Below are 24,580 nucleotides of genomic sequence, written 5' to 3' on the forward strand. Positions count from 1 at the left end.
CACCATCCTACCGGCGCCTAACATCAGGGCTGTGGGGCCATCAGGTCACCGCCACCATCCTACCGGCGCCTAACATCAGGGCTGTGGGGCCATCAGGTCACCCACCGCCACCATCCTACCGGCGCCTAACATCAGGGCTGTGGGGCCATCAGGTCACCGCCACCATCCTACCGGCGCCTAACATCAGGGCTGTGGGGCCATCAGGTCACCGCCACCATCCTACCGGCGCCTAACATCAGGGCTGTGGGGCCATCAGGTCACCGCCACCATCCTACCGGCGCCTGACATCAGGGCTGTGGGGCCGTCAGGTCACCGCCACCATCCTACCGGCGCCTGACATCAGGGCTGTGGGGCCATCAGGTCACCGCCACCATCCTACCGGCGCCTAACATCAGGGCTGTGGGGCCATCAGGTCACCGCCACCATCCTACCGGCGCCTAACATCAGGGCTGTGGGGCCATCAGGTCACCGCCACCATCCTACCGGCGCCTAACATCAGGGCTGTGGGGCCATCAGGTCACCGCCACCATCCTACCGGCGCCTAACATCAGGGCTGTGGGGCCATCAGGTCACCGCCACCATCCTACCGGCGCCTAACATCAGGGCTGTGGGGCCATCAGGTCACCGCCACCATCCTACCGGCGCCTAACATCAGGGCTGTGGGGCCATCAGGTCACCGCCACCATCCTACCGGCGCCTAACATCAGGGCTGTGGGGCCATCAGGTCACCGCCACCATCCTACCGGCGCCTAACATCAGGGCTGTGGGGCCATCAGGTCACCGCCACCATCCTACCGGCGCCTAACATCAGGGCTGTGGGGCCATCAGGTCACCGCCACCATCCTACCGGCGCCTAACATCAGGGCTGTGGGGCCATCAGGTCACCGCCACCATCCTACCGGCGCCTGACATCAGGGCTGTGGGGCCATCAGGTCACCGCCACCATCCTACCGGCGCCTAACATCAGGCTGTGGGGCCATCAGGTCACCGCCACCATCCTACCGGCGCCTAACATCAGGGCTGTGGGGCCATCAGGTCACCGCCACCATCCTACCGGCGCCTGACATCAGGGCTGTGGGGCCATCAGGTCACCGCCACCATCCTACCGGCGCCTAACATCAGGGTTGTGGGGCCATCAGGTCACCGCCACCATCCTACCGGCGCCTAACATCAGGGTTGTGGGGCCATCAGGTCACCGCCACCATCCTACCGGCGCCTAACATCAGGGCTGTGGGGCCATCAGGTCACCGCCACCATCCTACCGGCGCCTGACATCAGGGCTGTGGGGCCATCAGGTCACCGCCACCATCCTACCGGCGCCTAACATCAGGGTTGTGGGGCCATCAGGTCACCGCCACCATCCTACCGGCGCCTAACATCAGGGCTGTGGGGCCATCAGGTCACCGCCACCATCCTACCGGCGCCTAACATCAGGGCTGTGGGGCCATCAGGTCACCGCCACCATCCTACCGGCGCCTAACATCAGGGCTGTGGGGCCATCAGGTCACCGCCACCATCCTACCGGCGCCTAACATCAGGGCTGTGGGGCCATCAGGTCACCGCCACCATCCTACCGGCGCCTGACATCAGGGCTGTGGGGCCATCAGGTCACCGCCACCATCCTACCGGCGCCTAACATCAGGCTGTGGGGCCATCAGGTCACCGCCACCATCCTACCGGCGCCTAACATCAGGGCTGTGGGGCCATCAGGTCACCGCCACCATCCTACCGGCGCCTGACATCAGGGCTGTGGGGCCATCAGGTCACCGCCACCATCCTACCGGCGCCTAACATCAGGGTTGTGGGGCCATCAGGTCACCGCCACCATCCTACCGGCGCCTAACATCAGGGTTGTGGGGCCATCAGGTCACCGCCACCATCCTACCGGCGCCTAACATCAGGGCTGTGGGGCCATCAGGTCACCGCCACCATCCTACCGGCGCCTGACATCAGGGCTGTGGGGCCATCAGGTCACCGCCACCATCCTACCGGCGCCAGATACTCTTTTAATAACACATTTCATTCAAACTTGCCCTGTTGGTGGCTCTTCTGTATGACTATAAAAAGTTTGTTTTGTCCTTTTAACGTGTTTTTATTTGTATTTATGCGTATTTCCTGAAGCTTGCAGTAAATGGAGCTCATGGAGATTCCCTCCCTCAAAGTTCAGCCAGTTTCCATCAACATCTGAGCATCTGAGCAGCATGACGCTATAGAAAGCACCTGAAGGCAGCACTTTAACCATTGATAACTCCATTGATCCGTGAATGGCGGCTGTTGGCCGGACGCTCCATTAGCCGCTGTTGTTGTTGGTGCTTTTGTCTTTTAGCAGAGCATTAACTGTCCCCACAGACCGTCAGAGTACTGGAGTCAGCTGATGTTCGGTCTGCTGAACAAACGTTTCCTGGAACATGAACTCATCTTCCTGGAATCCCACTCATCTCCCTCATCATAATCTGATTGGAGTTCAATACCTACAGGATGCTGTTTACCCCGAGATAAGCACACATTAACAAACAGGAAGTCACGTGATCAAGAGACTGACTGTAACCATCGCAGCATGTGGCCGGCAGGTGGAGCAGCACTTGGTCCAACCACACCTGAACATGAAGCCGTGTGCCAAACTTCAGTCAAAAAAGGGCTGATTTAACGATCTGTAGCTGAGGTGCAGCTTTGAAAGACTCTTTAGGTGTTTCCGCTGACAGCAGCTGTGCTTGTCGTCTCAGATAAAACGCATGAACAGGTGAGATGTCAGGTGACATCTGCTTTAACTCCAGCTGTTTTCCAGGAGACTGCTGGCTGCTGGCTGCCATCGGCTCTCTGACTCTGAATGAACAGCTGCTGCATCGTGTGGTTCCTCACGGCCAGAGCTTCAGCCACGAGTACACTGGCATATTTCACTTCCAGGTGAGAGTTCACGTGATCAGAGGCCACGCCCACAATCCTGCTTAATGGGGGGGGCTTTGGTTCAGAATGGATCAGAGCAGTTTCTATCAGCTGGTTATTGTCTAACATCCTTCCATCCATCCATCCATCCATCATCCATCATCCATCATCCATCCATCATCCATCATCCATCATCCATCATCCATCCATCATCCATCATCCATCATCCATCCATCCATCCATCATCCATCCATCATCCATCCATCCATCCATCCATCATCCATCCATCCATCATCCATCCATCCATCATCCATCCCTCCCTCCCTCCCTCCTCAGTTCTGGCAGTTCGGGGAGTGGGTCGACGTGGTGATCGACGACCGTCTGCCGGTGAAAGACGGAGAGCTGCTGTTCGTCCACTCAGCTGAAGGCAGCGAGTTCTGGAGCGCCCTGCTGGAGAAGGCCTACGCCAAGTAAGACACACCCACCTACTCCTGCCTACCCCTGCTGACGTAGGGGGGGGGGAACCTTTCAAGTAAATAAATGTTAGTTTCGTCCTGTAGGAGCACTTTGGTTCTAGTTCTGGTTCTAACACCTTTTCTCACTGTGTGTTCTGAGGTTGAACGGGTCGTACGAGGCGCTGTCTGGTGGCAGCACCACTGAGGGTTTTGAGGACTTCACGGGTGGCGTGTCAGAGATGTACGAGCTGAAGAAAGCTCCCAGAGATCTTCACCGTATCATTGGCAAGGCTCTGCAGAGGGGATCTCTGCTGGGCTGCTCCATAGACGTCAGTCCTGAGTTCATGGGAACAGTTTCAGTTTACATCAGGGCAGAAAGCTCCTGCAGCTTCCAAAGACTAAATCTGTTTTCTGCCGTTTCTTTGATGATGGGTTTACCATGTTTCATAAAAACATTAATCATGAAACGTTATGTCCTCAGATCACCAGCGCCTTTGACATGGAAGCAGTGACCTTCAAGAAGCTGGTGAAAGGCCACGCCTACTCGGTGACGGCGCTCAGACAGGTGTGTTTGCAGCTCTGATTCACTGCTAAGATTATTTATGAACATTTGAACTGATGCTCAGTCTCTTCCTGCTGCTGCGTCTGCTCACAGGAACACGTTTTATCTTTCATGTATTTGTCAACATGTGCAACGGAGGTTGTCTTGTTTGTGATCACACCTGTGAGCTGGTGCACTTAAATAATATAGTCAATTGGAGTTCAATTCATTGTAATCATAATCCAATGAAATCCAATTAATTAATTTAAAAATTAATCCAATTAATTCATATGAAGCCAATTCAAAAACAATTTCCGAGCTCAGGAAACCAACAGATTGCACCGAAACGTCTCTTTGATCCAATCCCCGTCCTGAGCTGCATAAGACGACAGTGGAGAGAAAAAACTCCCTTTTAACAGGAAGAAACCTCCATCAGAACCAGAACCAGGAAGAAACCTCCATCAGAACCAGAACCAGGAAGGGTCCATCTGCCTGGACCAGCTGGGGCTGAGAGGACAGGAAAGAGGGGACAACAAGCAGCGTAACACCAGGCCAGAGACACCTGCTGAGAGAGAGAAACACAAGTTAATGACAGCAATGATGTCATCTGTACATGGAGGGAGGAGAGGTGCATCATGGGAGCTCCCCCAGCAGGCTGGGCCTATAGCAGCAGAACTATGGGATGTTTCAGGCTCACCTGAGCCATCCCTAACTATAAGCTTTATCAGAAAGGAAAGTTTCAGCCTGATCTTAAAGGTAGAGAGGGTGTCTGCTTCCTGAAGCCAAACTGGCAGCTGGTTCCACAGAGAGGGGCCTGATAACTGAAGGCTCTGCCTCCCATTCTGCTTTTAGGGGCCTGATAACTGAAGGCTCTGCCTCCCATTCTGCTTTTAGGGGCCTGATAACTGAAGGCTCTGCCTCCCATTCTGCTTTTAGGGGCCTGATAACTGAAGGCTCTGCCTCCCATTCTGCTTTTAGGGGCCTGATAACTGAAGGCTCTGCCTCCCATTCTGCTTTTAGGGGCCTGATAACTGAAGGCTCTGCCTCCCATTCTGCTTTTAGGGGCCTGATAACTGAAGGCTCTGCCTCCCATTCTGCTTTTAGGGGCCTGATAACTGAAGGCTCTGCCTCCCATTCTGCTTTTAGGGGCCTGATAACTGAAGGCTCTGCCTCCCATTCTGCTTTTAGGGGCCTGATAACTGAAGGCTCTGCCTCCCATTCTGCTTTTATGGGCCTGATAACCGAAGGCTCTGCCTCCCATTCTGCTTTTAGGGGCCTGATAACTGAAGGCTCTGCCTCCCATTCTGCTTTTAGGGGCCTGATAACTGAAGGCTCTGCCTCCCATTCTGCTTTTAGGGGCCTGATAACTGAAGGCTCTGCCTCCCATTCTGCTTTTAGGGGCCTGATAACTGAAGGCTCTGCCTCCCATTCTGCTTTTAGGGGCCTGATAACTGAAGGCTCTGCCTCCCATTCTGCTTTTAGGGGCCTGATAACGGAAGGCTCTGCCTCCCATTCTGCTTTTAGGGGCCTGATAACTGAAGGCTCTGCCTCCCATTCTGCTTTTAGGGGCCTGATAACTGAAGGCTCTGCCTCCCATTCTGCTTTTAGGGGCCTGATAACTGAAGGCTCTGCCTCCCATTCTGCTTTTAGGGGCCTGATAACTGAACATTTACCCTCCCTGTCCTGAGTGGACAGGGTTACCCCTAACCCTAACCCTGAGTGTGCACGAGGTGACAGTTGCAACTCTGGCTGCAGCATTTTGGATCAGCTGGAGGCTTTTCAGAGAATCTGTGGGACAGAACAATAATAAGGAATTACAGTAGTTCAGTCCTGAAGGAACAGATGCATGGAGCAGTTTCTCTGCATCACCCTGAGACAGGATGTTCCTGATTTTAATGATATTACGAAGGTGAAAGAAGGCAGAAACCTGTTTTATATGGAGTCAGAGGATAGATCCTGGTCAGAAATAACTCCAAGGTTCCTCCCTGTAGAACTAGAAGCCAAAGAAATACCATCTAGAGTAACTATATAACAGGACAATTTCTCCCTGAAGCGCTCAGGTCCAAAGAGAACAACTTCAGTTTGTCTGAGTTTAGAAGCAGAAAGTTCTGACTCATCCAGGTCTTTATGTCTTTAAGACAGGCTTGTAGTCTGACCAACCTGTTGGTTTCATCTGGTTTCATAGATAAGTTCAGCTGAGTATCATCAGCATAGCATAAATGTGACATACATGTGACCCACTGTTAAATCTTCATCTTTCAGGTTAATGTTTTTCTGTCTCTATGTGCTCATGTTTGAATGTTCAGGTGGAGTATCAAGGCCGGCAGGAGCGCCTGATCCGGATCAGGAACCCCTGGGGCCAGGTGGAGTGGACCGGAGCCTGGAGTGACAGGTGAGTGCAGCACAATGAGGCAGCTGGACGACAGCAGGAGCCCGACCATGAGGACTGAACTGAATCTTAATGTTTCAGCTCCTCGGAGTGGAACCACATCGACTCTGCAGATAAGGACGACATGCTGTGTAAGATGGAGGATGGGGAGTTCTGGTAGGTTCGTACTGGGAGGATAACTCAGAGTTCTGTAACTCCAGAGTCCAGTAAGACGTGTCTCTGTCTGTCAGGATGTCTTTCCAGGAGTTCCTGCGTCAATTCTCACGGTTGGAGATCTGCAATCTGACACCAGACGCTCTGAGTCAGGACTCCACCGGCTTCTGGACCACCGTGACATTTGAGGGTGGCTGGAGGAGAGGAAGCACCGCCGGCGGCTGCAGGAACCACCCCAGTGAGGACGGAGGGGGGCAGATTTTAGAGTCACGTTCCACATAAACCAGTTCTAGCAGCTGAGGAAGAGCTCGAGTTACTCTGATCATCCTCAGGTCAACATGTTAACGGGTCAGCTGCCTCGAGACACCATAATAGTTTTACTTAAATCATAAATTAAATTAAACAGAATTAAAACTGAGTGTGATCCTTCAGATCCTGTTTGTTTAAAAGAGAAACCTGAACAAACAGGGTTAGGTCCATCTTTATCTGCATCTTTAAAAGAAAAAGCTTCCATATTGTGTAAAACTCCTTCTTCCTGCTCCTGGGAGCATATATCAGGGCGTCTGAAGTGTAAAACTCCTTCTTCCTGTTCCTGGAAGCAGATATCAGGGCGTCTGAAGTGTAAAACTCCTTCTTCCTGCTCCTGGGAGCAGATATCAGGGCGTCTGAAGTGTAAAACTCCTTCTTCCTGCTCCTGGGAGCATATATCAGGGCGTCTGAAGTGTAAAACTCCTTCTTCCTGTTCCTGGGAGCATATATCAGGGCGTCTGAAGTGTAAAACTCCTTCTTCCTGCTCCTGGGAGCAGATATCAGGGCGTCTGAAGTGTAAAACTCCTTCTTCCTGTTCCTAGGAGCATATATCAGGGCGTCTGAAGTGTAAAACTCCTTCTTCCTGTTCCTGGGAGCATATATCAGGGCGTCTGAAGTGTAAAACTCCTTCTTCCTGTTCCTAGGAGCATATATCAGGGCGTCTGAAGTGTAAAACTCCTTCTTCCTGTTCCTGGGAGCATATATCAGGGCGTCTGAAGTGTAAAACTCCTTCTTCCTGTTCCTGGGAGCATATATCAGGGCGTCTGAAGTGTAAAACTCCTTCTTCCTGTTCCTAGGAGCATATATCAGGGCGTCTGAAGTGTAAAACTCCTTCTTCCTGTTCCTGGGAGCATATATCAGGGCGTCTGAAGTGTAAAACTCCTTCTTCCTGTTCCTGGGAGCATATATCAGGGCGTCTGAAGTGTAAAACTCCTTCTTCCTGCTCCTGGGAGCAGATATCAGGGCGTCTGAAGTGTAAAACTCCTTCTTCCTGTTCCTAGGAGCATATATCAGGGCGTCTGAAGTGTAAAACTCCTTCTTCCTGTTCCTGGGAGCATATATCAGGGCGTCTGAAGTGTAAAACTCCTTCTTCCTGTTCCTAGGAGCATATATCAGGGCGTCTGAAGTGTAAAACTCCTTCTTCCTGCTCCTAGGAGCATATATCAGGGCGTCTGAAGTGTAAAACTCCTTCTTCCTGTTCCTAGGATCATATATCAGGGCGTCTGAAGTGTAAAACTCCTTCTTCCTGCTCCTAGGAGCATATATCAGGGCGTCTGAAGTGTAAAACTCCTTCTTCCTGCTCCTGGGAGCATATATCAGGGCGTCTGAAGTGTAAAACTCCTTCTTCCTGCTCCTGGGAGCATATATCAGGGCGTCTGAAGTGTAAAACTCCTTCTTCCTGTTCCTGGGAGCAGATATCAGGGCGTCTGAAGTGTAAAACTCCTTCTTCCTGCTCCTGGGAGCATATATCAGGGCGTCTGAAGTGTAAAACTCCTTCTTCCTGTTCCTGGGAGCAGATATCAGGGCGTCTGAAGTGTAAAACTCCTTCTTCCTGCTCCTGGGAGCATATATCAGGGCGTCTGAAGTGTAAAACTCCTTCTTCCTGCTCCTGGGAGCATATATCAGGGCGTCTGAAGTGTAAAACTCCTTCTTCCTGTTCCTAGGAGCATATATCAGGGCGTCTGAAGTGTAAAACTCCTTCTTCCTGCTCCTAGGAGCATATATCAGGGCGTCTGAAGTGTAAAACTCCTTCTTCCTGTTCCTAGGAGCATATATCAGGGCGTCTGAAGTGTAAAACTCCTTCTTCCTGCTCCTAGGAGCATATATCAGGGCGTCTGAAGTGTAAAACTCCTTCTTCCTGCTCCTGGGAGCATATATCAGGGCGTCTGAAGTGTAAAACTCCTTCTTCCTGCTCCTGGGAGCATATATCAGGGCGTCTGAAGTGTAAAACTCCTTCTTCCTGCTCCTGGGAGCATATATCAGGGCGTCTGAAGTGTAAAACTCCTTCTTCCTGCTCCTGGGAGCAGATATCAGGGCGTCTGAAGTGTAAAACTCCTTCTTCCTGCTCCTGGGAGCATATATCAGGGCGTCTGAAGTGTAAAACTCCTTCTTCCTGTTCCTGGGAGCAGATATCAGGGCGTCTGAAGTGTAAAACTCCTTCTTCCTGCTCCTGGGAGCATATATCAGGGCGTCTGAAGTGTAAAACTCCTTCTTCCTGCTCCTGGGAGCATATATCAGGGCGTCTGAAGTGTAAAACTCCTTCTTCCTGCTCCTGGGAGCATATATCAGGGCGTCTGAGGTCACCAGCAGTTGTAAAACTCCCCAGAAACACAACCCTGGTATTTATTTAGTTCCCCTTTGTTTGAGCCGTTCTGATTTTCACTCCTTAAGTTGGCTCCGCCTCCTCTGCTAAGCCCCGCCCCCTCACATCCACCCTGCTGGACGGATGAAGCCAGCTTCTGGTGGAAATGTTCTGCTGTCAGCTGCACTGAGGAGCATGCATCTTCCATCCAGCAGCAGCCTCAGATGATATAAGAGCCCAGTGGATAAACTATATCTGAGGCTAATGTTCCAGCAGAGTTAGCTAAAGACTGAATGTGCAGCAAACACTTTTCATCCCACTGCATAGCTGCTGACCTCACTAAAAGGGTGGGGCTGAGCACTTGGTAAGTCAACAGGGCTGAGACAGAGAGTCACTGTGCTGAAACCAACACGTATTTTCACCAAAGTCTGTCTCGTACGTCTCAATAAGTATCAGATTGTCACTTTTAAATGTAAAAATAAATAAGTAAATAAACTGGTAGATCTGCAGCTGGCGGACTCCTTCAGGGGTCAGCAGATTATGTGGTGACATGTTTGGAGGTGGTTGTGATCATGACCACATGTCCCATGATGCCTCTGTGTAGACACCTTCTGGATCAACCCTCAGTATAAGATCACTCTGCTGGAGGAGGACGACGACCCCGAGGACGACGAGGCCGCCTGCAGCTTCCTGGTGGCTCTTATGCAGAAGGACCGCCGCCGTTACCGCCGCCAAGGCCAGGACATGCACACCATTGGCTTCGCCATCTACAAGGTCAGAGGTCATATCACGCAATATGTTGCATTGTCATGAGTCTGCTGTCGTGATGATTCCTTCACCAGCACTCATACCCTACCCCCCCAAGTTCCACCTGCACCACCTCGTAACAACCACCAACAAACCCCAGTGACTGCAACCATGGTAACCCCTGAACTAGGCCTGGTGCTCACGGCGCCTTCAGCTGGAGGTCATGGTTCATCATTACAGCAGGTGAAGTGTACAGGAAACGGTTTGTGTGGAAGTTACAGAGCCAGCCCTGAACGAACGCTCTCTTACACCTGAACACCTCAGGGAATGTTCTCTCCATTTAGAGGAAGCTCAGGATGTCCCGACATCGAGATGTTCCCGTCTCACGGCTTTTTCTCTGTTTGCCTCGTTGACAGATCCCTGACGAGGTGAGTTCTCCAGTCAAACTGCTTTGTTCCATCTTGGCATCTTTAAGTCAAACGTCCGTCTGCCCGACAGCACCGAGGCGCTCCCAGCGTCCACATGAAGAAGGATTTCTTTCTGCGTCACTCCTCCTGTGCTCGCTCCAACACCTTCATCAACCTGCGAGAGGTGAGCGCCAGGCTCCGCCTCCCGCCAGGTGAGTACCTGATCGTGCCGTCCACCTATGAGCCTTCGAAGGAGGCCGACTTCGTTCTGAGGGTGTTCACCGAGAAGCAGTCTGAGACCCGGTGAGTTTGTGGTTTTCTTCAGCTGAGCTCTGTCAAAGTGAACTGCTTCTGAGGGTGAATCTCTGCAGGGACTTGGACGACAACGTGGTTGCAGACCTCGCCGAAGAGGTCCGAAACACCTTGTTTACTGTCTACAAATGTTAGCTACCAAACCTAAAGATGTTGTGTGTGATGACCTTCCTGCTGCTCGTCTCTGCAGGAGGAGATTTCTGAGAGCGACATCGATGACTCCTTCAGGTCCATGTTCGCTCAGGTGTCCGGAAACGTGAGTCCAGTTAGAGACGCCGCCATGTTTCACTCTGAACTTTAACACCTTCTGACTGAAGGTTTTCTCTTTCCTCAGGACATGGAGATCTCAGTCCAAGAGCTCAGGACCATCCTCAACAGGGTTGTTTCCAAACGTGAGCAACGTCTGTCATCTGTCCATCTGTCCATCCATCTGTCCATCTGTCCATCCATCTGTCCATCCATCCGTCCATCTGTCCATCTGTCCATCTGTCCATCCATCTGTCCATCTGTTCATCCATCCGTCCATCTGTCCATCTGTCCATCCATCTGTCCATCCATCTGTCCATCTGTCCATCCATCTGTCCATCCATCTGTCCATCTGTCCATCCATCTGTCCATCCATCTGTCCATCCATCTGTCCATCTGTTCATCCATCTGTCCATCCATCCGTCCATCCATCTGTTCATCCATCTGTCCATCCATCTGTTCATCCATCTGTCCATCCATCCGTCCATCTGTCCATCTGTTCGTCCATCTGTCCATCTGTCCATCCATCTGTTCATCCATCCGTCCATCTGTCCATCCATCTGTCCATCTGTCCATCTGTCCATCCATCCGTCCATCTGTCCATCCATCTGTCCATCTGTCCATCTGTCCATCCATCCGTCCATCTGTCCATCCATCTGTCCATCTGTCCATCTGTTCATCCATCTGTCCATCTGTCCATCCATCTGTCCATCTGTCCATCCATCTGTCCATCTGTCCATCCATCCATCCGTCCATCCATCCGTCCATCTGTCCATCCATCTGTCCATCTGTCCATCTGTTCATCCATCTGTCCATCTGTCCATCCATCTGTCCATCTGTCCATCCATCTGTCCATCTGTCCATCTGTCCATCTGTCCATCTGTCCATCCATCTGTTCATCCATCTGTCCATCCATCCGTCCATCCATCTATTCATCCATCTGTCCATCTGTCCATCCATCCGTCCATCTGTCCATCCATCTGTCCATCTGTCCATCCATCCGTCCATCTGTCCATCCATCTGTCCATCTGTCCATCTGTCCATCCATCTGTCCATCTGTCCATCTGTCCATCCATCCGTCCATCTGTCCATCCATCTGTCCATCTGTCCATCTGTCCATCCATCCGTCCATCTGTCCATCCATCTGTCCATCTGTCCATCTGTTCATCCATCTGTCCATCTGTCCATCCATCTGTCCATCTGTCCATCCATCTGTCCATCTGTCCATCCATCCATCCGTCCATCTGTCCATCCATCTGTCCATCCATCTGTCCATCTGTCCATCTGTCCATCCATCCGTCCATCTGTCCATCCATCTGTTCATCCATCTGTCCATCCATCCGTCCATCCATCTATTCATCCATCCGTCCATCTGTCCATCCATCTGTCCATCTGTCCATCTGTCCATCCATCTGTCCATCTGTCCATCTGTCCATCCATCTGTCCATCCATCTATTCATCCATCCGTCCATCTGTCCATCCATCTGTCCATCCATCTATTCATCCATCCGTCCATCTGTCCATCCATCTGTCCATCCATCTGTTCATCCATCTGTCCATCCATCTGTCCATCTGTCCATCCATCTGTCCATCCATCTGTCCATCCATCTGTTCATCCATCTGTCCATCTGTCCATCCATCTGTCCATCCATCTGTCCATCTGTTCATCCATCCTGAAGCTTCACTGTGTCACAGCTCTCTTTCACTGATCAGTTTCCTTCAGTGTGACTTCGAACTGCAGGTTAACATTCATACACTCCATCAGGTCCATCAGGTTCTTCTTCTGTGGTTGTGTTTGCAGACAGAGACCTGCAGACTGATGGCTTCAGCATGGAGTCCTGCAGAGCCATGGTCAGCCTCATGGATGTATCCTCTTTCAGCCAGATGGGACCCGACTGGTCCCACAGGGTAAAGCCCTGGCTGGGTAAGGTTTTAGCAGATCTGGGTTCATTCTGTAGAGAACACCTTCCTCCTCTCCTGGGATAGGTTCACTGCTGCTGGTTGGTTGTTTTATTTTCCGCTGAGTCGGCGTAGACCTTAATTGGACCTCAGAAAGACGGCAGCGCTCGGCTCGGTCTGCTGGAGTTTCAGATCCTCTGGAACAAGATCAGGAAGTGGCTGGTGAGTCAGATACCTGTCAGGTAACAACTTCAGTCAGTCTGGTCTCTGCAGCTGGTCCAGAACCAGGACCTGCAGTCCCGTTACACTCCCAGTTAGTTGTCCGAAATGTTTGTACTGTGGCGTGATGATGGTGTGTTACAGGGGATCTTCAGAGAGTTTGATCTGGATAAGTCTGGCTGCATGAGCTCCTACGAGATGCGTCTGGCGCTGGAAAATGGTGGTGAGTCGTGTTCATCTTATGTTTCTGCATTTAGCGGATACTTTTATCCAAAGCAACTTACAAATAAGGATATAACATCACAGCTAACATCAAAGCTAACATTACAGCTAACATCAAAGCTAACATTACAGCTAACATCAAAGCTAACATCACAGCTAACATCAAAGTTAACATCAAAGCTAACATTACAGCTAACATCACAGCTAACATCAAAGCTAACATCAAAGCTAACATTACAGCTAACATCAAAGCTAACATCAAAGCTAACATCAAAGCTAACATCAAAGTTAACATCAAAACTAACATCACACCTAACATCACAGCTAACATCAAAGTTAACATCAAAGCTAACATCACAGCTAACATCAAAGCTAACATCACAGCTAACATCAAAGTTAACATCAAAGCTAACATCAAAGCTAACATCAAAGCTAACATCAAAGCTAACATTACAGCTAACATTACAGCTAACATCAAAGCTAACATTACAGCTAACATCACAGCTAACATCAAAGCTAACATCAAAGCTAACATTACAGCTAACATCAAAGCTAACAATAAGCTCCATAGAAGGAACCCAGGAGTCCGACTCTGTCAGAGGGGACAGAGTAGAGATAGGGTGCAGGCATAGAAGGAAGAGCAGAAAGATAAAGAGCAGAGATAGAGGGGGGAGGGAAGTACAAGGTAAGGATAGGAGATGCTCTCTGAAGAGCTGGGTTTTCATGGAACTGATCTGAGTTCTTCTGTAGGGTTCAAACTTAACAACAAGCTGTACCAGATGCTGGTCGCTCGATACGCCGACAACGAGATCATCGACTTCGACAACTTCACCTGCTGTCTGGTCAAACTGGAGGCCATGTTCAGTACGTGCAGGAGCTCACGCTCTGAATTCTTTAAGTTCACATGAAACTGTCGTCTTGAACCGACCGGTGTCTCTTTGTCTCTCAGAAACCTTCCAGGGACTAGACCGAGACGGGACGGGAACGGTGGAGATGAACGTTATCGAGGTATCAGACAAAAGTCACCTATACAGAGAAAATTCTACAGAAAAATGTGGTTTTTCAGTTCTGCACAAACAACATTGTTTTATTTCAGTTCTTCTAATAAAGGTTTTATTCACTGTTCAACATTAAAATCTCTGTAAGTGTGAAACAGGAAACAAACCAAAGCGGGGGGGGACTGGGCTAAAGCCAGGTGGTTGTTTAGAGAGCCTCTGCTTTTGTACCACAAGTAATAAAAACTCTTCAGATGGTTTGTTTCTGTCTGGAAGTCCCTGGTGATTGGATGGGACACCTGTCTGTCAAAGTGGGTTAGGCTTGAGAGTTTTTACTCAGCGGTCTCCCTCCTACGCAACCAGCTGGTTACCATGGAGTTTGGTGTAGAAACCAAGGGGGTGCACGCTCAACTCGTGATCTTGCTGGGAGCTGCTGCGTGTAGTGCCATGGTCTTGGAGTAACTCAGGAGACCGTGGGAAACTCCGTGCAATTTGAGTTGTGTAGCAATGTGGGTGCAACAGACTCAGGGTCCTTATGGTGTGTGTTATGTGCTGCTAGGATGGGGGGGGGGGGGGGTAGAGAGAGAGAGAGAGGATGGGGAGGACTTATGGTAAGGATAAATGACCGGGAAAGGCCTGAGACAGAGGAATCAGGTTGTCAGGTAAGGCCGGAAACCGTTAGTTTTAGCCAAGATTGTTAGGTTTATGAAAATAGGTTTATGAAAATTGATTTTCCCGTGGCGTGGCCAGGGGAAGGACCTGGAAGTCCCTGGTGATTGGATGGGACACCTGTCTGTCAAAGTGGGTTAGGGTTAGAGAGCTGAGAGGACAGGAAAGAGGGGACAACAAGCAGCGTAACACCAGGCCAGAGATACCTGCTGAGAGAGAGAAACACAAGTTAATGACAGCAATGATGTCATCTGTACATGGAGGGAGGAGAGGTGCATCATGGGAGCTCCCCCAGCAGGCTGGGCCTATAGCAGCAGAACTATGGGATGTTTCAGGCTCACCTGAGCCATCCCTAACTATAAGCTTTATCAGAAAGGAAAGTTTCAGCCTGATCTTAAAGGTAGAGAGGGTGTCTGCTTCCTGAAGCCAAACTGGCAGCTGGTTCCACAGAGAGGGGCCTGATAACTGAAGGCTCTGCCTCCCATTCTGCTTTTAGGGGCCTGATAACTGAAGGCTCTGCCTCCCATTCTGCTTTTAGGGGCCTGATAACTGAAGGCTCTGCCTCCCATTCTGCTTTTAGGGGCCTGATAACTGAAGGCTCTGCCTCCCATTCTGCTTTTAGGGGCCTGATAACTGAAGGCTCTGCCTCCCATTCTGCTTTTAGGGGCCTGATAACTGAAGGCTCTGCCTCCCGTTCTGCTTTTAGGGTCCTGATAACTGAAGGCTCTGCCTCCCATTCTGCTTTTAGGGGCCTGATAACTGAAGGCTCTGCCTCCCATTCTGCTTTTAGGGGCCTGATAACTGAAGGCTCTGCCTCCCATTCTGCTTTTAGGGGCCTGATAACTGAAGGCTCTGCCTCCCATTCTGCTTTTAGGGGCCTGATAACTGAAGGCTCTGCCTCCCATTCTGCTTTTAGGGGCCTGATAACTGAAGGCTCTGCCTCCCATTCTGCTTTTAGGGGCCTGATAACTGAAGGCTCTGCCTCCCGTTCTGCTTTTAGGGTCCTGATAACTGAAGGCTCTGCCTCCCATTCTGCTTTTAGGGGCCTGATAACTAAAGGCTCTGCCTCCCATTCTGCTTTTAGGGGCCTGATAACTGAAGGCTCTGCCTCCCATTCTGCTTTTAGGGGCCTGATAACTGAAGGCTCTGCCTCCCATTCTGCTTTTAGAAACTCTGGAACCACAAGGAAACCTGCAGCCTGAGAGCAAAGTGCTCTGTTGGGGAAATATCCAACTGTGAGATCTTTAAGATGTGATGGAGCTCGGTCATTAAGACCTTTTTATATGTGAGGAGAAGAATCTTAAATTCTATCCTGAATTTAACAGGGATTCAGTGGAGAAAAGCATCTTTTCAAATGCATCTAAAGCCTAAAATTGTTGCTGTTAACTACGAGTTTCATCATGGCTGCCTCAGCAATTCAAGTCACTCAAACACGAGCTGCAATACGTAGGTGACCAGTAGGGGGGGCGTGAGCTTACTTTTGACTTTTCCATGTTTTGCATCTTTAATTTCTGACGCCATTCTTGTTCTTCGCCTCTTCGGTTCTGACTGTAAGATCAACAAGTTCCACTTGCACCATTTATCCGAGAGCTTCTGCTCATATCCGGAGGGATCAGGTGTGCCACCTGGTGGAATCCCCCAGTAACTGCGCAGGAAGTATGTTAGCAGCTGCGTACGTGGTGAAGCTTAAATCTGTTCCATCAGAACTTTCCCGTGACAGGAACAGGTGAACAGCAGATGGTGTGTGGTGTTCATAGCTGCTATGTGTGTGTTCTCTCCTCAGTGGCTCTTTGTGACCATGTGCGGCTGAAACAACGTCAGTCAGAGCGCCCCCAACAGGACGGAGGACAGAAAACCCACCAAGCTTCTGCTCAGCTCTGCCTGAACAATATAAATCAGAAACATGTTTATTAACCACTTATATTATGACACGTACTGCATGCTCACTGACAGCAGCATGAGTCAGACACACCTGTGCAGGTGAGACAGGAGGCTGAGGTCTCATCCACCAGCAGCTTGATGTGAAACATTATTGTTGGCCCTGGGTCCACATCAGTTTGTTCTGGTTCTGTTCTTATCACATGACCCGACGTATTCAGGAAGTTTTTGCTGTGAAAATGGCTTCTTTCAAAGGTCAACAATCAGAATCCCTCCCTGTGACCCCGCCCCTTTGTTGAAGGACTCCAATCAGTCGAAGGGGCGGGGCTACCTGGAGGAACCGTGATTGGACTTTTCTCAGAGAATCAGAACACTGCCCACACCCCTCATTGGAATAGGACTCCTCTGACTCCTCAGCTGTCTAAATATTTATACATACATTTTTCTGGATTAAGTTATTCCATCATTTCATAGATTTATTTATTTCTGTAAACCAGTGGGATCAGACCACCAAACCAAACGGCTTTAATGTGTCGATGAGTTTATTTAACGCAGGAACAAACAGAATCACTGCAACATTCAGCGAAAACTAAAAAACTCATAACTTATTGATAATTTATTGACTGAATAACATTCAGCGGCTGCTGTTCAGTGTAAAAACTTTAGTTTTACCTCTGCTGTAACCACCAACCGCAGGTAGGGGGCGCTGTTTTTATCAGTTGTTTTCATGTCTAACCCATTAAAGTGTAACCCATCAGCTGACCATGTCTCTCATTTGACCTGAACTCACAATAAACCATTTAATGAATGAATCAGTGTTGAAACAAAATAAAAACTGAGTTTGATTCCAGTTAGAGACAGAAACTGTTTAATTATATAACTTATAAGGAATACTCAGATTTTTACATGCGATCTGGTGGGGGAGTTTTACAGACAGGAAGTTAAGCCTTTTCATCCTGTAAACAAAGAGACAAACGATCAGTTTCTGGATGGTCATTACATTCCAACACCGACAGTCCAGGGTCCGGACAAGCCTCGTGTTTTCGGTCCACAGTGAAGTCTAAACTCCCTTTTCCTCATCCGATGTTCCGCCTCCACCAGACTCCCTTAAGAAAACGTCTGATTTTGCTGTTTGACAGTCTCAGTCCCGGTTCAGGGGTTCCCGTCCCTCCAGTGGACCCAGCAGCACGGCTTGGGCCTCCAGAAGCGTGGTGTCCGTATTGGCTCCCAGGAAGCGAGCGGTGAGCTCCAGGTCCTGCAGCCGCAGACGGACCCTGGTGCCCCGCTGCAGCTTCTCTCCTCCGACCGCCGGCCGCTGACACACGCAGTGGAACTTCCCACCGAAATCAATGTACAGGTCGTCCTGGACCACGTGAAAAATCCTTCCGACCACGATCTTGTCTTTGGCCGGTCCCATCTGCATTAACGGGGACCGGCGGAGCAGCGAGGCGAAGTTCTCCTCCTTCACGGGAGACGCGCCTGTCAAACCGGCCGCGGAGCTTTCCACATCCCGCCGGAGCTCCGTCTGCTGCTCGAAGGCGGCCGCGAAGCCGGATCTGGGTTTGTCCGCGGGGGTCCGCTCACTGCTGGAGTCCGAGCAGAAGGGGCTCCTGCTGGTCCTGCAGGAGGAGAACCGGACTCCACACCGGACACCGGACACGACCCTGTACAAGGCCGCCATGTTGTGTTACAACACCGGAAGAGGAGCGGACTTTAACTTCCGGGGTGGAAAGCACAGCGCCTCCTGGTGGCTGTTAGGTCCGGGAGCTTAGTTTATAAAACTCTTACTTTTCTTTATTCTTGGCTTTCATAACAAAGAAACGGACACTCATAGAAAATAGATATGGAGCAGAAATTAAAGGTTTTTCTTATTTTAAAAAGTATTCACTTCGGTCTTTAAATCAGAGTTTAAAGAAGCCAAATTCTGCTACGTGGGCAGGAAGTTTACCTAAAAGATTCTCTCAGTACAGCCTTCTGTGTCTTTGGTCAACAAACAGAATATTATCCCAACAAAGAGAGGATTCAAAGTCCAATTTAGCAAGAATATACTCAGTGAGACCTTTCTTTCAGTAAGAGCGGTGACATTGAACTATTTCTGGGTACATTTCACACAAAGAACAGCTGACTCAGATGCTAACAGCAGAATATCTGAGCAGAGACTGTAAGAAAACGTTTCTTACAGACAGGAAATTGTAAGGGTCCAAATGTAGCTGCAGTTGAGCGTCTCAGTGAAGTTGCTCCAGCAGGTATATTCTCTTTGAAATGTGAGATCATATTTCCTGTCTGTGGTTGGGGTCAGGGTCAGGGTTATAACCCTGTTTGGGTTAGGGTTAGGGGTTATAACCCTGTTTGGGTCAGGGTTAGGGTTATAACCCTGTTTGGGTCAGGGTCAGGGTTATAACCCTGTTTGGGTCAGGGTTAAGGTTATAACCCTGTTGGGGTCAGGGTTAGGGTTATAACCCTGTTTGGGTCAGGGTTAGGATTATAACCCTGTTTGGGTTATGGGGTTATAACCCTGTTTGGGTCAGGGTTATAACCCTGTTTGGGTTAGGGTTATAACCCTGTTTGGGTTAGGGGTTATAACCCTGTTTGGGTCAGGGTTATAACCCTGTTTGGGTCAGGGTTAGGGTTATAACCCTGTTTGGGTTAGGGGTTATAACCCTGTTTGGGTCAGGGTTATAACCCTGTTTGGGTCAGGGTTATAACCCTGTTTGGGTCAGGGTTATAACCCTGTTTGGGTCAGGGTTATAACCCTGTTTGGGTCAGGGTTATAACCCTGTTTGGGTTATGGGGTTAGGGTTAGGGGTTAGGGTTAGGGGTTATAACCCTGTTTGGGTTAGGGGTTACAGGGTTAGGGTTATGGGGTTATAACCCTGTTGGACAGACAGGCGTCACCCACCGAGGTCGTTCTGGGCTCCAGGGGAGACGCATCTGTTGGTTTGTCTGTTAAACCTCGGCAGCTCAAAGTATTGCCTTCTTCTTCTGTGGTTTGTTCCTGAAGCTGCTGAAGTTCCAGATCAAAATGTTCTGTTTGGTTCTGTTGGGGTTGTATCAGTGGATCAGAAACCGAGAACAGATCAAGTCTTTTTCTTAGTTTGGTCCTCAGCACATGATGTTTTTAATCCTCAAAATAAAGGTTCTGCTGGACTTCCTGTTCTGTTCCTGCAGGTCCTCAGATTCAAAACTAAACATCTGCTCCAAATATTCCAATAATCAAGTAAAGGAATGATGGATTGTTTCTTCTTTCAGGTGTAACCAGAAAATCCCAAATGAAGTCTAAATCTAATGTCTTTAAATGGATTATCTTCTATGTAAAATGATGATATTAAGACATTAAAACAATGTTTCATCCTCCTGTTAGAGTTTGGCTCGTAGTTTGTGATGTCAGCCAGGACTAAAAGTATAAAACCGATTGATCACTGCAGCTCAGAGGAACTGTTCATCAGGATCAATGAGCTGTTTAAGACCCCCTCATTGTCATTATGAGGTGATCTGAAATCCTGGATCAGCTCTCAGATCAGCTGAGCGTCCTCATGGACCCACTCTGAGCACATTTAAACATTTATTTGATGCTTTGCCACCACAGTTCGTTTCAGTGTTTTATATCTTAAATATATATTTAAGGACTCACAGACCTCTGCAGAAACTGTATCAGTAATCTGAGTCATTATAATTAATAATCAATAGCTGTATGTAATCACACATATTTGAGATTGTTCCCCATCAATAACATCATTCGGGTCTGATTTTAATCTTTCAGCAAAGATCAGATTAAAGTTATTTTTCAGACGTATTGATTGATATTTTCTGTAAATCGTTTATTTTGTCTTCAGACAGTAATCAAAATAAAGCAAGTATGAGGCTCAGGTGTGTCTCACCTGTTCAGTAGAACCTGAGCACGTACTAGCAGATACTACCACGTTTCTGTGGTACCGATAGCGGACGCCGTCGGGACGTGCGTGTTGACGTCATAGCGCAGCAGAGCACAGAAATACGCGTCTGGAGCGGCAGCGCCTGCGCACTGAGTAACGGCAGACGAAGACAACATGGAGGTGTTTGTTGTTGCTCCGAGTCACAGGTGTTCTACCTGCGTGTTTCCACTTGGTTCCGCTGTCAGAGACCTTCTGGACCGGTTCGTCTCACAGCAGGTAAGTGTTTACTTTTATCACGACCGAAAACGTTGAACAATCTGAGTGTTAAAGTTGGCTCTGCGGTTTCTGTTAGCTGCTATGCTAACGGAAGCTACCAACACAAACCAAGCTAAAGTTTCTTTTCTGGTTTTAGTCGTTTCGCTTTTTGGATCCAGATCCAGATCAGGTTCCACAAGACTGAGTGGGCTGATCACATCCGGACTAGTTCGTCCCACATATTCCAAACCCTTTTCAGAGTTGTTGTTTCTGTGACTTTTATTACTTTGGTCCTTTAAAACTGTGAGTTATGGAACGTGGAAAAAACCGGAACCGAACCTGATCTGAGGTGGTCACGGATCAGATTTATTGATCCAGTTTCCTGTGTGTTCAGGACTTTTACGTCACCTCAAACGGGCGACTGTCGCACCAGGAGGATCCTCTGCAAAATGGAGCCGTCTATCACCTGGAGCCCCGCCTTTGTGGAGGGAAAGGAGGTCAGTTCCAGGAAATAAACCGCATCGGAAAAGTGGTGCCGGTACAGTCTGGGCTCTATCTGATGAGCAGAACCTCAGCAGAACCTCAGCAGAACCTCAGCAGAACGTCTGACGGTCTGTTGTGGAACATGTTTCAGGTTTCGGCTCCATGCTGAGAGCCCTGGGCGCTCAGATCGAGAAGACGACCAACCGCGAGGCCTGCAGAGACCTGAGTGGCCGGCGGCTTCGTGACGTCAACCACGAGAAAGAGTAAGAGCCCCCCCCACACACGCACGCGCACACACACGCAGGGCAGCACACATGTGGCTCTGCTTCCAGCTACATTCCTGCTTCTTCCCATCAGAACCAAGCTGCTGATCCAGATAAACTCTGAGACTAAAAAGGTTCTGACAGAATAAACCGGCAGGGTTCTGCTTTCTCTGCCTGTGTAGAAAACCGAGCCGGTTCTGGTGCTGTTGGACCGTTCGGGTCTTTCTTGTCCTTCCTGCAGTTTGTTTTCAGACGCTTCAGATGAACGGAACCAGCCGGTCCGGTTCTGTCTGCCGGAACCAGCCGGTCCGGTTCTGTCTGCCGGAACCAGCGCTTTGGTTCTGTCTGCCGGAACCAGCCGGTCCGGTTCTGTCTGCCGGAACCAGCGCTTTGGTCCTGTCTGCCGGAACCAGCGCTTTGGTTCTGTCTGCTGGAACCAGCCGGTCCGGTTCTGTCTGCTGGAACCAGCCGGTCCGGTTCTATCTGCCGGAACCAGCCGGTCCGGTTCTGTCTGCAGCGCTGCTGCTGCTGACGGAACCAGCGCTGGGTTTGCTTTTTCCGGGTCGTCACCATTTCGATCAGAAATCTGAAAACGGTTTATTTTCATTTTGATTTCAGAAACAAAATTTTAAAAAGTGTTTTATTGAAAATTGAACAAAGCGATTCTGCGGCGGCACCAAACAGGAAATGGAGAGGACTCCTGCGTCCGTGGCGTCCGCTCAGTGACAGTCAGCCTGACCGGTTTATCGAGGTCCGGATCGAGGTCCGGACCCGCCTCAGGAGACGTTCCACCTGGTCATGTGACCGCAGTGATGTCATCCTCAGCTCAGAGGGGAGGAGTCAGATCCCTCCTCTTCACTCCGTCAGTCGGATCGGGTCGGCGCTGACCCGATTGATTGGTTGGTGACAGCTTCTTGGTGTCTGCAGGATGGCAGAGTGGCTGAAGAAGCAGGCGGAGCGGGAGGCGGAGAAGGAGCAGCGGCGCCTGGAGCGCCTGCAGAGGAAACTGGCCGAACCCAAACACCAGTTCACCGACCCGGAGTACCAGCAGCAGTGCCACGACCTGAGCGAGAGGCTGGAGGACTCGGTGCTGAAAGGTGACCGACCCGGAGCTCTGAGAGGAAGAAGCTGGTTAATCCAGCGCCAGGTGTGTGACCCAGGTGTGTGACCCAGGTGTGTGTGTCAGGTCTGCAGGTGTCCTCCAGCTGTCAGGTGAAGGCAGACTCTGCTGCCAAGAGACCGAGCTCGGATCAGAACCAGGAGCTCCAGAAGAAGAAGAGGAAGAAGGAGGAGGAGGAGACGACCACAGGTTTCTGGTCAGTGAACATGAAACATATGCAGCAGGTTGATCAGAACCAGAACCTCTGATCAGAACTTCAGGATTCTGACCCGCCTGGGTGCGCACCTTCACATCATCTGCCTGATGCCTAATGCAAATGTCTGGGTCCAGATGATGGACCGTGTTCTGGAAGAAGATGGGCTCCTGCTCAGCTGGGTCTGCATTGGAAAGTTCTGTTCCAGAACCCATCCTCTTCCAGAACCTACTGCGTTTTCATGCTGTTCACCTGCAGGGTTAGGGTCCGAGTTCTGGTGCTGGATGTGAACTGGACCTTTTGGTGGTTTAATAGCAGCTGCTTTTTCTCCTCTGATTAAACTTTCTGTCGCCATGGTTACAGGAGCGGACTGGAGGAGCTCCTGAGCTCAGAGGAGGAGGAGCCACAGGAGGAGGAGGAGCCACAGTCGCCGCCCACCAGCAGAGGAGCTGCGGCTGTTACCATGACGACACATAGAGAGGAGGCGGAGTCTGAGCCAGGCAGCAGGTAGAGACCCGACAGTCATGTGACCTACATGATCAGAGCCCCGCCCCCTCACTTCAGGTGTTCTGACCCGATTACCGGGCCAGCTCGCACACCTCAGCAGAACCGTGACCGATGACGAGAATGTTCAGAAATCTGAAAGCTCAGTTGGACTAAAACCACCTCAGAACAGAACCTTTCAGTGGACTTCATTCATGTTCCGCAGACCAACCCGATCACTAAGTTCTGTATCAGGTGTCTGTTGGTTCTAAAGCAAAGTGAGCCGAGGCCAGAGTTCTGCTGTGGTTCAAACCAGCAAACAGAACCAAGTGTGGACCCGCCCTCAGATTCTGTTCTGTTGTCTCTTCCAGCTCCTCCTCAGCTGGCCCAAAGATCAGGACACCAGAGGACCAGCGACCCGGGCCCTCGGGGGACCAGGACCAGCGACCCGGGCCCTCGGGGGACCAGCGACCCGGGCCCTCGGGGGACCAGGACCAGCGACCCGGGCCCTCGGGGGACCAGCGACCCGGGCCCTCGGGGGACCAGGACCAGCGACCCGGGCCCTCGGGGGACCAGGACCAGCGACCCGGGCCCTCGGGGGACCAGGACCAGCGACCCGGGCCCTCGGGGGACCAGACACCTTCTGAATCATCCAAACCTTCAAAAGCTCGGCAGGTTAGTTTCTTTGGTTCTGGGAAAACTGATGAAGTCAGATATCGGCAGGTTCTGATGTGTGAACACCGAGCCAAAGCTTTAGCTCTAGGACTCAAACAGAACCACCTGCTGGGCTCACATTGGACCCGATTCAAACTCTTACATCTTTATTGAACATGAATATTAATAACTTCCTGTTTACTGTGATGTCATCATGTTTACTAACAGAATCTGCAGCCCCCAGTTCTGACAGATACGGGTTCTAATGGGCCGGTTCTGCCCTGTGTTCTGTCTCAGCAGCTGGACCTGTCCTCGGTGGCGTCCGTCCAGCAGCTGGAGTCTCTGGGTCTGGACGTCCTGAAGGAGGAACTCGTGTCTCGGGGGTTAAAGTGCGGGGGAACCGTTTCGGAGCGCGCCGCCCGGCTCTTCTCCGTCAGAGGACTGAGTCCGGATCAGATCGATCCGGCGCTGCTTACCAAACCAGCCAAAGCCAAGAAGAAGTGAGGATGTTCTGGTGCAGCCGAGCTGATTCAAGAGTTTTTATGCTTTTATTTTTCTGTAAACTGTCCAATCAGAGCAGTTTGTTCTTTCATTAAAGCGTCTCGTACACAGTCAGCTGTCTTCTGCTCAG

General features: G+C 50.3%; 3 protein-coding genes across 6 annotated transcripts in view; 2 read left to right on the forward strand and 1 right to left on the reverse strand.

Moving 5' to 3' along the window:
• Window positions 1-17,419, forward strand: part of LOC140305247 (calpain-1 catalytic subunit-like) — a 53,358-nt gene extending 35,939 nt beyond the window's left edge. Inside the window, exons 4-22 of one of the 2 annotated variants that reach the window (XM_072384011.1) lie at window positions 2,786-2,904; window positions 3,220-3,353; window positions 3,499-3,667; window positions 3,820-3,903; window positions 6,186-6,271; window positions 6,350-6,424; window positions 6,499-6,659; window positions 9,637-9,806; window positions 10,196-10,207; window positions 10,278-10,489; window positions 10,558-10,597; window positions 10,689-10,754; window positions 10,833-10,890; window positions 12,546-12,610; window positions 12,797-12,865; window positions 13,007-13,085; window positions 13,835-13,948; window positions 14,034-14,092; window positions 16,532-17,419. In XM_072384011.1, the coding sequence (XP_072240112.1) occupies window positions 2,786-2,904; window positions 3,220-3,353; window positions 3,499-3,667; window positions 3,820-3,903; window positions 6,186-6,271; window positions 6,350-6,424; window positions 6,499-6,659; window positions 9,637-9,806; window positions 10,196-10,207; window positions 10,278-10,489; window positions 10,558-10,597; window positions 10,689-10,754; window positions 10,833-10,890; window positions 12,546-12,610; window positions 12,797-12,865; window positions 13,007-13,085; window positions 13,835-13,948; window positions 14,034-14,092; window positions 16,532-16,558 (1,799 nt within the window). In that variant the 3' untranslated portion in view covers window positions 16,559-17,419. The remainder of the gene's footprint in view (window positions 1-2,785; window positions 2,905-3,219; window positions 3,354-3,498; window positions 3,668-3,819; window positions 3,904-6,185; window positions 6,272-6,349; window positions 6,425-6,498; window positions 6,660-9,636; window positions 9,807-10,195; window positions 10,208-10,277; window positions 10,490-10,557; window positions 10,598-10,688; window positions 10,755-10,832; window positions 10,891-12,545; window positions 12,611-12,796; window positions 12,866-13,006; window positions 13,086-13,834; window positions 13,949-14,033; window positions 14,093-16,531) is intronic. The other variant, XM_072384012.1, reaches the window with a different exon arrangement.
• A 58-nt stretch (window positions 17,420-17,477) lies between these two features.
• On the reverse strand, window positions 17,478-18,346 carry mrps28 (mitochondrial ribosomal protein S28). The gene has a single exon (XM_072384017.1). The coding sequence runs from the start codon at window positions 18,305-18,307 to the stop codon at window positions 17,768-17,770; it is 540 nt and encodes a 179-aa protein (XP_072240118.1). The 5' UTR covers window positions 18,308-18,346; the 3' UTR covers window positions 17,478-17,767.
• Window positions 18,347-20,632: 2,286 nt separating this feature from the next.
• sde2 (SDE2 telomere maintenance homolog (S. pombe)) lies at window positions 20,633-24,564 on the forward strand. 3 transcript variants are annotated; one of them, XM_072383994.1, is made up of 9 exons: window positions 20,633-20,774; window positions 21,148-21,250; window positions 21,388-21,499; window positions 22,427-22,596; window positions 22,686-22,815; window positions 23,176-23,319; window positions 23,667-23,701; window positions 23,900-23,970; window positions 24,247-24,564. In XM_072383994.1, exons 1-9 carry the CDS (start codon window positions 20,673-20,675, stop codon window positions 24,451-24,453), a joined length of 1,074 nt encoding a protein of 357 aa, XP_072240095.1. In that variant the 5' UTR covers window positions 20,633-20,672; the 3' UTR covers window positions 24,454-24,564. The 3 variants fall into 3 exon arrangements, with proteins under 3 accessions (XP_072240095.1, XP_072240093.1, XP_072240094.1); XM_072383992.1 differs by having other exon boundaries at window positions 23,667-23,970; XM_072383993.1 differs by having other exon boundaries at window positions 23,179-23,319; window positions 23,667-23,970.
• Window positions 24,565-24,580: the final 16 nt, after the last annotated feature.

This window comes from Leuresthes tenuis, unplaced genomic scaffold, assembly GCF_036924035.1.
Source record: "Leuresthes tenuis unplaced genomic scaffold, fLeuTen1.0.hap1 SCAF_4, whole genome shotgun sequence".
NCBI classification, from domain to species: domain Eukaryota; kingdom Metazoa; phylum Chordata; class Actinopteri; order Atheriniformes; family Atherinopsidae; genus Leuresthes; species Leuresthes tenuis.

Excerpts from the sequence above, each read along its gene's own strand:
- mrps28 (XM_072384017.1), bottom strand. The coding sequence starts at position 18,307 with ATGGCGGCCTTGTACAGGGTCGTGTCCGGTGTCCGGTGTGGAGTCCGG.
- sde2 (XM_072383992.1), top strand. The coding sequence starts at position 20,673 with ATGGAGGTGTTTGTTGTTGCTCCGAGTCACAGGTGTTCTACCTGCGTG. Across the intron at positions 23,320-23,666 it reads GAGTCTGAGCCAGGCAGCAG|CTCCTCCTCAGCTGGCCCAA; the intron begins GTAGAGACCCGA and ends TGTCTCTTCCAG. Across the intron at positions 23,971-24,246 it reads AACCTTCAAAAGCTCGGCAG|CAGCTGGACCTGTCCTCGGT; the intron begins GTTAGTTTCTTT and ends GTTCTGTCTCAG.